Source organism: Mustela nigripes, chromosome 13 (genome assembly GCF_022355385.1).
Source record: "Mustela nigripes isolate SB6536 chromosome 13, MUSNIG.SB6536, whole genome shotgun sequence".
NCBI classification, from domain to species: Eukaryota; Metazoa; Chordata; class Mammalia; order Carnivora; family Mustelidae; genus Mustela; species Mustela nigripes.
This window is the reverse complement of record NC_081569.1, coordinates 29,691,279-29,702,714: the sequence shown is the minus strand read 5'-3', so window position 1 is coordinate 29,702,714 and position 11,436 is coordinate 29,691,279. Positions and strand designations below refer to the sequence as shown.

Sequence of the window (11,436 nt, the reverse complement as noted above, 5' to 3'; positions counted from 1 at the left end):
CCGCGGCGCCGCTTCCGGTGCGGGCCCCGCCCCGGCTGTGGCCCCCGGCTGCGGAGGAGTCCGAGACGCGGCTGCTGCGCCGGGGCCTGAGTAGTCGCCGCCACCCCCACGGGCGGATCCGGAGTGCCCTGCACAGGTAAGCCCCGTGGGGCCCGGCTCCCCCGTCGCGCGGGAGCGGGGGCTGTAGCAGGTGGAGGGGCCGGAGGGGAGGGGAGGCAGGTGTGTGGGGGGGAGACGCGAAGGCGCGGGCTGGCAGAGCACGGGGCCCGCGGAGGAAAAGTGAGAGCTCTGGGAGGAGAGCCGAAGCGCCCTGCAACCCTTAGGGTGACTTGAGATAAAGAGATGGGAAGAGTGAGGGCCCCCGGGAACTGAGAGGGCGAGGGTAGGTGGGGTTGGGGCGATCGAAGAAGAGCCAGCGGATTGGCTGGGAGGGCTTGATAGAGGTAAAAGTGATAAGGCGGGACTGGGGGGGGGGCGCGAAAGGGGGGGGGGGGGGGGGGGGGGCTGGCGTAACCGGGAAGGAGGTATGGGGCTTCAAGGGGACCGGGGCCAGAGGGATCCCGGAGCGAAGGTAGCGGGAATGGAAGGGGAGGCCGGGCTAAAAGCTTCAAGGAGCCCGTTGCGCCGGGCAGGGTGGTCCGAGAACTTTAGGGGAAATGGGGGAGGGGGCCGCGTGAAGGGATGAAGTGGTTTAGATTTCTGAGACACAAGTTTTCGAACCGTAGGCAAGTGGCATTGTTGTTTGGATCTTTCGGCTTAGGGACGGCGTAGATGGGCTCTTTTGGGGGAGGGTGTGTGTATTGAGTTGTGGAACTGAGTCATCTCAATCTTACTAAAGAGGCAGTGAGACGCCTCCCCCTCTGCTGGGGACAGCACACTGAGAAGATGGTGCCACTGGACAAGAAGCAGTTGTTCAAAGACTGGCAGGACTCAGTTGAAAAATGATTCCTCTTGTGATTGATTGCTTGTAATGATTATAAGGAAAATTAAAATGACCGCTGAATTATTTGCTTTATTCTTTTGTTTCATTTTTTTTACGCTAATTGTTTCTATCCTAAATGAATACTTTTGCCAGCTGGATTTAATGTGGGTGTAAATCTTTTCATGTTACACTATAAAAAGGGCTAAAGCAGAATGAAAGCAGTGCGACAGGCATAACTCACACTTTCTCAAGTGCCAAGAGAGGAAGTAAAGGCAGTAAGAGGCAAATTGGAATTTGAATCTTTCACAGATTCCAAAAGGCAAAAGCAGTGCTTCTCAGATGAACAGACAATGAGAATTTTTATCTTTACTTTTTGCCTAGCATTTAAAATTGCACCTTTTCTCCCTACCCATTAAAAGATTAGTAAATGCAAGCGGTTTTTATTGCTGGGGATGTGATTCCTTCCCCGTGAATTTTTGAAGATGCTGAAGACATGTAGTGTTTTTAATCTTTATACTCAGTTCTAAAACATTGAAACAATGCAAATATCAAGTCTCGACCTGTGCAGTGGAGCTTCTTTCAGGTGATGACAACATAGCACACCATGTTGCAAGTCCTGTTCACCTAAAATTTGCCCATGCATAGTAATCCATTCAGTTATGGAGACTTGCTGAGGAAACATAACTCAAGTAAGGTTTGTTGGGGCTGGAGCCCTGGAGAGGAGGAAGGGAAAGGAGGAGCTAGAGTGGGAAGAGGGTGTGAAAGGGGGCTGTGTTTGGAGACTGATTGGTATAAGAATGCTGATAAACCTGCCCCCAGAATACTTTTGGCCTGAAAGCCTTTTCTGTTTGCGTTTGTCCTAGACTATCATAGTAGAAGTGAATCAGAAGGAAAAGGGCTGTGAAGAGATTTACTTGGCTGTTTATGAAAAAGAGGTATTAGCTTGTTGTTTAGACAATATTGATATCTGTTTCAGTTTAATTAACTTTAAAATCTCCAGAGGAATCCCCCCCCCGTTTGTTTTTTGAGTGACCACTGCAATTTGAAACTCTTGCCTCCTTGCATGTTTCTTTCATGTTGTTGAAATTGGATTCTTTTTGAGGCCGTAATGTACAGTTAGCGGGGCTCAGCCTACTTGAAAAGCAGGCCGGCAATTCGATCTGGGAAAATCTGAAAAGTTTAAACCTAAGAGCAGTTTGCTGTGTTCTGCTTTTGTAAGAGCGAACTCATTCTGTCTGCCTGATAGCTCTGTGTCTAGCTAGGACGGTACTTTCTTTCTCTGATGGGCCTGGGAACATAAGCCTCATTCTCTCTTTTGTAGGCAGGCTCTTCTTTCCTTCATTATTGTGATTTTTCATATTCACAACCTTTGTGCAGTGCAAACCTGGTTGCCTTTTCAGTAATAAAGAGGCCAGCGTTTGATAATGTCAAGATCAGGACACAGAGGTTCACAGGCTAGATGCCATCAGGATGTACTGATTTTTAAACCCACAGCTGTCCACCATTGTTGAGACTCATCCCACATTTCCTCTCTTAAATCCTGTTCTTCACACTGTTCCCTACCACTCCCCCTCCCTGCCCCCCACCCTTCCTCCTCCTAGAACCCGGGCTTTAGAAGCATATATTTAGTGTTCAGAACACCAACCCTTTACCAGAAAAAAGAAAGTCTTTTAATACCTGTTTTACTATTGTTTTTTTCCCCCTTGTTTCTTCTTCTTTGTGGTTTCTGTTAATCACTTAAGGTTTAGACCCAGTGTGCCGGCCAGGCTGTCCCCAGCTTCAGAGCCATGCCAGTCGGCGGCTGAAGCTTGAGGCAGCGATGGAGCCCCTGGCACGACAGAAGCAGCCGCGGCAGCCACCGCCACAGCAGGCCCCACAACTGGCGCCTCTGCAGATGGATGCCAGAGAGAAACAGGGACAGCAGATGAGAGAAGCCCCATTCTTGTATGCCCAGAAGCTCGTCGCACAGCAGACTCTCCTTTCTGCGCCCCCCGGGAGGCCATCTGGCAGCCCTACCCTGGGCCCCCTGGCCAGAGGGCCACCGGCCGCTGCCGTGGCCCGAGTTTTTGAACAGAGCAACGTGAACTCCGAGCCTGAGGAGGAGGAGGGAGGTCTGGAAGATGAGGATGGGGATGATGAAGTTGCAGAGGTGGCTGAGAAAGAGGCCCAGGCCGCGTCCAAGTATTTCCATGTGCAGAAAGTGGCTCGCCAGGACCCCAGAGCAGTGCCTGGATCTGGTCTGCTTCCAGCACCAGCACTCCCACTGCGTGGCCAGCAAGCTAAAGAAGACCATACCAAAGATGCTTCCAAGGCCCCACCTTCGGTCTCCACAGCTGGGCAGCCGAGCTGGAATCTGGATGAGCAGCTCAAGCAGGTCAGTCTTCATGGTGCAGGGGGTCATTTGTTCTTCCTAAAGGCTGGGCGAGAAGAGTCCTGCCAGGGCCAGCTTCTCTGCCAGTCCGCACCTTCTCACCCCACCTCTGTGACCCGACAGCCTAGCCATGAATAGACTTTGAATTTCTTTTCTCATACTTGTTTTCTTGATTACAGCACTGAAATGTGCAGGTTACTAGTCCTAATATAGATTGTTTCAAATGGGATGTGAAAGAATGTCAGTACAGTCTTTTTTTTTTTTTTTTTTTTAAAGGAAGGATGAGGTTGCAACAGTGTTATGCGGGATATCTAAAAATGCAATGTGTGACTCTAATTACAGTTCTTTTAGTGAAAGAACAATCTTGCCTAAGACCGTTCCTTAGCTCCAGGCTAAACCAGGATCATGCTCTTTAAGGACAGTTTTGTTGTTTTGCAGTTACATATAGCTGACAAGAAGTGCTTGCGTTGTGTATATTTTCCAACAAAGAACATTACAGACATTTCACTTCACCCTTACACCATCCCCTTTGAAAGAGGAAGGGGTAGGGGCGCCTGGGTGGCTCAGTGGGTTAAAGCCTCTGCCTTTAAGAGAGAAACAGGGACAGCAGGTCATGATCCCAGGGTCCTGGGATTGAGCCCTGCATCAGGCGCTCTGCTCGGCAGGGAGCCGGCTTCCCCCTCTCCCTCTGCTTGCCTCTCTGGCTACTTGTGATCTCTCTGTGTCAAATGAATAAATAAAATCTTTAAAAGAAAAAAAAGAAGAAGAAAGAGGAAGGGGTAGACCTCAAAATTCCCAGCTTAACCAAGGCCAGCTTAATTGGTTTTCAAACATAGGTGAGCATCACAGTCCTCCCGAGAGCTTTAAAAAATACAGATTCTAAGGTCTTAAAGAATTATATTGGGGTGGAGCCTAAGGAATCTGTGTTCTTAACCAGGCCTTTGGTTTCTAATTGCTCTTTCCCTTTCTGACCTGCTGTGCAGTTTTTCCTCACACAGAGAGCCGGGAGTGCTGCTGATGGGTTGTTCCAGGTTAAGTGACTCATTGATGCTGAGACAGGGAGCTCATGACAAAGCTGGTAGTACCTGGATACTTCCTATAAATACAGGCTCTTCAGTGGCCCAGTGGTGCTCTTTGGAAATCCGTTGTGAAGAGCTGTGGGTTTTCACAGGGCGACTGAGAAGTCATCTAAGAAAGGTCCTTTGGAGCCTGAAAAATCAGCGTCTTTGTAGAAAGGAGCCCTGTGTAGTTGATCAGAGTTTTAGCGCAGCGGTATTTGCAGTGGATTCCAGAGCTTGCAAAGTGGGGTTCAGTTCCCATCTCTTCCAGTTATTACCCTTGTGATCTTTCCGGAGGGCTGTCAGTCTCTCTGAGCATGAGTCTTTCATCCCTGAAGTGAAAATGATGAAGTGTGCCTCTCCCAGGGATGGTGAGTGGTCTGACTGAGCTAATGTGTGGTCGGTCTTCGTGCTCCCTGTGCTCCTCTCTGCTCAGAGCACCATCCTCTGCTGCAGCCCCACAGATGGGACGGGCTGGGCTCAGAAGCAGGCAGAAGATGCTGAAGTGCCCTGGGGTTTTCCCTCGGCTTGCCCCGCGGTAGTGGCTGGGCTGGGACTTGGATCGGAGAGTCCCAGCTTCCACGACAGCAGCAGCCTGGCCGCCAGCCCAGACCCGCCTCCTGGCTGATTGCTTTAGTTTAGCAAAACATCTGTGAGTTGCCTGCAGCCCCCGCGCTGCCTTGTGGCTGGCAGAGTTCCATGCCGGCCGCTGAGTCAGCTCATAGTGGGATCCCGCCCTGACAGCACTGGGAAAGTTCAGGCCCGAGGCGGCTGGGCTGCCCCCGCCTTGGCAGCTGGCCAGCCTCTGCGTGTGTGCGGTCGTTCCTAGAAAGTGCAGCCGCGTGCGAGGAACAAGTGGAGCTCCAGAGCCTGTCTGTCTTCAGGAAGTGCAGCAGGTGTTGAGGTCAAGCCATTAGAGCTTTGAAAAAAGAGACTCTTCAGAAGCGGCGTGTGCACACACACTCGAGTGCACAGTGGCAGGCACCCAGCGCCGGGTTCTGGGCGAGTTGGCCCCATGACTACACAGCTCAGTGCTCAGGCGCTGGCTGCTGGTTTCTGAAACCCTTTGAGTTCATTTTAAGTTTCTGAGGTGTACCCACTAATTATAGACTGCCTGGCAGAACACCTGCCAGAATGTTTTATAAACACCAGCAGAGCTGAGACCGAATCTCACACCCTAAATTCCCCTTTGCCTTGGATTTGGAGATTGAGAACTGGGTTAGGGGGTCATTGGGTAATGGTGACTTTGAAATCTCTGATGCGCCCCTCCTTTTCCTTTTGAATTTAGTTTTACAAAATCGCTTTGGCCTATGTGCACCTCCTTTGTCTAATCCCATCTTTAAAGCAGTAAATAAAGGGCTCCTAGGTGCCTCAGTCGGTTAAGCATCTGCCTTGGACTCAGGTCATGATCCCAGGGTCCGGGGATACAGCCCCCTATCAGTCTGCCTCTCCCCTTCTTCTCCCTTCCCCGTGCTGGTGCTCTCCTGTGTTCTCTGCTCTCTCACACTCTCAGTGAATGAGTAAAATCTTCAAAAAAAAAAAAAAAGGAGCAAACAATATGCTTAGGGATTTTAAAAAAACCTTTTTTTGAAGTTGTGTGTATGAAGTGGGGCTGAAAAAATACCCCTGGAGAGAGCCTGTAGAAACCATTACAGACCATGAAACTAGCTTTTGTATTGTTGACAGTCTTTTGTTTCTTATGCAGTTAACTTGTAGAGAGCAGAAATGGAGTATTCCTTGCTCCAGCAACAGTTACAACGATCTTCTGCAGGTAATACAAAATGATCTCACTGTCAGTGTGTTGCGGTGTCCATTTTGTTTTTTTATATAACAGACTTTTACAGAAGCTTCTTTGGGCCAGGCCTGAGCCCCATGGACTAAGGAACTCACAGTCTAAGTAGCAGCCGTGTGGAAACCTTAAGGGGCATTGGGTCTCATTGGGTCTTGGGTTGCAGTAATTTCACTCTATCCTGAGTCAGATGAAGCCCAGATGCCCAGCCCTAGCTATGCTGCAGATACTTTCTTTTTTCCTTTTTTTAAAAGATATGTATTTGTTTATTTGAGAGAGAGAGAAGGAGCATGAGCTGGGGGGAGAGGGAGAAGCAAACTCCCCTCTGAGCAGGGAGCCCAATGCAGGGCTTAATCCTAAGACCCCAGGATCACAACCTGAGCCAAAGGCAGATGCTTAACCCACTGAGCCACCTAGGCAGCCTATGCTGCAGATATTTTAAAATAAGTTTTTGTTTCAGACATTCATATATCAAAGTAAAACATTAATTTTGTCTACAGCATAGCTAACATAGCTTGGTCAACTAATAGGAATTCTCAATATTTTGTAAGACTTGGGCAGGGTGTGGGTGCAGGTCAGCAGGCATCTGCCAACCAAAAAGCAAAATTTAAAAAGCTTAAGGACTCTACAGATAACCTTTTGTTTTGTAATCCCTTTCTTAGAACATGTGAAGTCAAAGTAATTTTATGGATTCTCTTTAAAGAAACTCTTAGAAAATAATTGCTTCTTAAGGCCCGGATCGTTAAGACAGAGTATAGTGTTCTCTGACACCAGAGTGATGGGAAGATGGATAATGCCATCGAGCCAGGCATTCTAAAGCCCATCAGATTTCGATGGGCAGAGTAAATAATTGTAAAACAAGGCAACAGACAAAGAACTGAGTGTCCTTTCTCTCGAGGGAGATCAGTAGAGCCCTGTCAGCATACAACCAAGTGGGGGGTTGTTGCTGGCCTGTTAGGGGTGGTTTTCTGTCCTCCTGGGAAGAGGATAGTTCAGGCAATACAGGCTTTGTCTGTCTTGAGCCTTTTAGTGGAGCCAGCTTTTTAGAAGGGTGTAGACTCCCTCCCAGAGAATAGAAAGATGAGCAATAGCTTGATAGGCATGGGAGAGCCAAAGTGTGTATGTTTGATTTTTTGCATACTTGGGCGTCTCCTCGGTCACTGAGTGTGGGAAGGAGGAAGGATGGCTGACTGCTTGGCCTCTGGAATCTATTAGCAAGAGTTTCTCTAAGTAGTAAGGTGCCGTTTCTTGGGGCTAGTCCAACTTTTCTTGGTTCATATTCCATGTCTTTGGAACATTTGTTGCTTTTTGTAAAGATTGTGTGAACTATTGCCTGAATAAAAATAAAGTCATAAACTTTCCTCAGTTTCTTTGTAGGTCTGTCTTGCATGTCCTTAGCTTCTATGGTGGAATCGAATCAGTGGTTCTGAGTTGAGGTTGATCTCCCCACCCTCCCAGCTACCCACCCTGCTCCCAGCTGTTGTTTGGCAGTGTCAGGAGACATGTTTGCTTGTTGAGACTGTGGTGGGGGAGATACGCTACTGGCGTGTAGTGAGTAGAGGATCTACTGGTAAACATCCTGTCCCACACAGGACAGGCCCCCACAACAAAAGAATTACCTGATCCAAAATGTCAGTAGTGCCGTGTTGAGAAAGCCAGCTGTACATTGTGTAATTAGAAAAAGAACATATGCCATCCTTTCATCAGACACTGCCCTAGACTCTGTTCCTTTGTATTTCAGTCTTGGTCACTGAAGAGTTTGGCAACCTTGAGTTTTCGTCACATCTGCTTTCAATATCTGTGAACTCAATATCTTGAGTTCATGTCTTTCCCCATAGTCACCTGGGTGACCAGTCTGTCACTTAGGAGAGGATTGGGACCTAGAACTTGTGCTCTCTCATTTGGCTCAACCAATGGTGCTTCCAGCATAGCATTCCACGATGTCTAAGATGTCTGTGGTGATTTGTGACATAGCTTGGTTGCCCTTTTAGACATTAACCCCAAAAAGTTAAGGCATAAATCCTCAGCAAATGTGTTAATTAGTAACAGATTTAATTATTAAATCAACATTGGTTTTGGAGCCAGAAGATGTGGATTTAGATCCTAGCTCCACTGTCTGCTCGCTATAGTACTCAGGACAGGTGTCCTGACCTGGCACTCTGAACCTGTACTTGCATGTATCTCAGAGGATGGAAATCATAGTCTCCCACTGTGCTCAGGGAGCAACTGTAAAGTTGTTACCAAGGTGGAGGAAGAGTACAAGTATGAAACATCTTTGTAAATTTATACCATCATACAAAGGCTGAGTCAGATTGGCGTTAATGCTGAAATACTTTTTGAAGTGGTAATTGTTCAGTCTTTACTACTTTTGTAGGTAAGATGCTCCATAAATCCTAGACACTGCTCTGAAACAGTTCCTCTTCAAGTTTCGCAGAGCTGTGACCAAACTCTCTTATTTCCAGAATTCTCTGAAACATTTCAGGATTATGTGAGCTGAAACCACTGCCTTTTTTTTTAAGTCAACACTTTAAAAGCTGCTTCTTTCCACGTTAAAATAGGGCTATGTGCTTGTTTCTTCTTTAGGTAGAACTAAGCTTTATTTACAATGAATTCTTTTTTTTTTTTTATAAAGATTTTATTATTTATTTGAGAGAGAGAGAGAGGACATGAGCAGGAAGAGGAGCAGAGCTCCTCCCCACTGGAGCCCGATGTGGGGCTGGATGCCAGGACCCCAAGGTCACAACCTGAGCTAAAGGCAGATGCTTAACCAACTGAGCCACCAGGCGCCCCGAATTTACATTGGATTCCTATAAATACATGGTCTTGACTTAACTGAGGTCCTTACCCTTCTTACCAAACATGATCCCACCACACACATCTGAGATCCCATCCCCCTCCTAATTTTCAGGGACTTGCTCCATCAGAGAAAGGCCTATTTCCCTGATTCTTCAGACCCACTGGCTTCTGAAGCTCCACCTTCATACATGTTCTGCTGTCTCCCACATTTTTAATGTTTTTTTTAAAGGTTTTATTTATTTGAGAGAGAGAATGAGAGACAGAGAGCATGAAAGGTGGGGGAGGATCAGAGGGAGAAGCAGACTCCCTGCTGATCAGAGAGCCCGGTGTGGGACTCCATCCCAGGACCCCAGGATCATGACCTGAGCCACCAAGATGCCCTGTCTCCCACATTTAAAAACAACAACAACAACAAAAAGACTCCTTTAATCCATAAATCTGTTTGGGTCATTTGTTACAAGGGAATTAGGAGTCATTTTTTAAGAAACTTTCCCTGGTGGACACATCTCCTTCCGGGTTAGTTCCCGTTGTTCCCCCAGCGGAGCCTCTCAGAGGCACTGTCTGCACTCTCTACCGCCACTTTGTCACCTCCAGCTCGCTCCTCAGCTCACTTCAGTCTAGACTCTGACTCTTGCATGTTCCTGACGTTCCTCTTGGTGAGGCCTCCCAGTGACCACCATGTGGCCGAGCCCCGCCTACCCTCACCTCACTTGATTTCTCAGGGGTATTGAATACAGTAGACCCCTCTCCTTGAAACATTCTCTTCCTTTGCTTTCTGTACCCCCTCCGTTGCCTTATTTTCCTTTCTCTGTCTCTTCTGCCTGACCACTAGAACCCCAAGTTCCCCAGGGTTTAGTCTCCAACTGTCTTCTCTTTATCTCCCTCCCCGGGCAATTCTGTTCAGTCTCATGGTTTTAAATACTATCCACAAGGCTTTCGCTCCAGTATGCATTGTTCGAGCCCGCTCAGATATTTTACTGGCATCTCAAGTTTAACACATACAAACCTAAACTCCCTTACAATTACTTCCTCCTTTATTTCTCCATCTCTGTAAAGGACATTTCTGTCCATTTAGTGGTTCATACCAGAAGCCTTAGAGTTAACTGTCTCTCATACCACCTACTCTATCACTCCATCTGGTGGTGTCCAGTCTTCACCAGGTCTTATCATTTCCCCCATTTTTTTTTTAATTTTTTAAAAAAGATTTTACTTATTTATTTAACAGAGATCACAAGTAGGCAGAGAGGCAGGCAGAGAGAGAGAGGAGGAAGAGAGAGAGAGCCTGAGCAGAGAGCCTGATGTGGGGCTCCATCCCAGGACCCTGGGAACATGTCCTGAGCCGAAGGCAGAGGCTTTAACCCACTGAGCCACCCAGGCACCCCCTTTTCCCCCATTTAAGTGTCTAGAATTCTGCCCCATCTCTCCTCCACTGTCATCTACCTAAACCAAGCTACCTACCTCCTGCTGGCGCTATCAACAAGTGTCTGTGTCTTCCCTCCCCCATTCTAATCCATTCTCTACACAGTAGCTAGAATGATCTTCTAAAACACAAATCAGATATGTCACTCCTTTAATGCCATCCAAGTATGATGTCAGTTGCTCTGATTGTAAAAGTCAAAATCTGCAAAATCTGATCCCTTCCTGTTTGTCAGCCTTATTTTTGCAAACATCCTCACCTATCACTGTACCCTGTACTACGCCAGCCACCCTGGCCCTTTCACATGTTGGTCCTGCCTAGAACACCACTCTAGGCTAACTCTGTCCCGCCTTCGGTTCTCCCCGGAAACATCACAAACATCACTCCCTCAGTGCCACTGCCTTCACCTTTAGTGCAGATGAGGTTATATCCTGTCAATGAACATTATCCTTTTATATTTGTGTGATTGTTTGGTTTGGTATCTGATTCCTGTACTAGATCGTAAACTCTAAGAGAACAGGGACCCTTCTGCCTTGCTTATCATGTATTCTGGTGCCCAGCAGAGTGATGGCAGGTGGTATTTGTGTCTTCCACTGTCTTTTACTTTCCCCTGTTTTTGTTTCTGTCATTTAACGCAAATGGCATCATTTCATTTTTTAAAGCAGTCTTAGATTCACAGCAAAACTGATCGATTTCCCACACCACCCCTGCCCCAACCTATGCGCGGACTCCCCCATTATCAAAAGCCCCCACTAGTGGGGTCCATCTGTTGCAATCGATGAACCTGCACTGACACATCATTATCACCCAAAGTCTATAGTTTATCTTAGGGTTCACTCTTGGTGTTGTATGTTCTGTGGGTTTTGACAAACGTGTAGTGCCATATATCCACCATTGTAGGATCGTACAGAGTAGTCTCACTGCCCTAAAAATCCTCTGTGCTCCACCTCTTCATCTCACCTTCCCCTTCAACCTCTGGCAACCCCTGACATTTTTTTTTTCTTTTTATTGTCTCCATAGTTTTACCTTCTTCAGAATACCATATAGTTAGAATCATGTAGTATATAGCCTTTTCAGATTGGC

The 11,436-nt window shown here is 47.4% G+C and overlaps 1 protein-coding gene across 2 annotated transcripts in view; it reads left to right on the top strand.

Moving 5' to 3' along the window:
* ARID3B (AT-rich interaction domain 3B) overlaps positions 1-11,436 on the top strand; it is a 72,630-nt gene that overhangs the window by 17,517 nt on the left and 43,677 nt on the right. The window contains exons 1-2 of one of the 2 annotated variants that reach the window (XM_059371838.1): positions 6-136; positions 2,665-3,296. In XM_059371838.1, the coding sequence (XP_059227821.1) occupies positions 2,742-3,296 (555 nt within the window). In that variant the 5' untranslated portion in view covers positions 6-136; positions 2,665-2,741. Of the gene's footprint in view, positions 1-5; positions 137-2,664; positions 3,297-11,436 lie in introns of those variants that run through there. The other variant, XM_059371837.1, reaches the window with a different exon arrangement.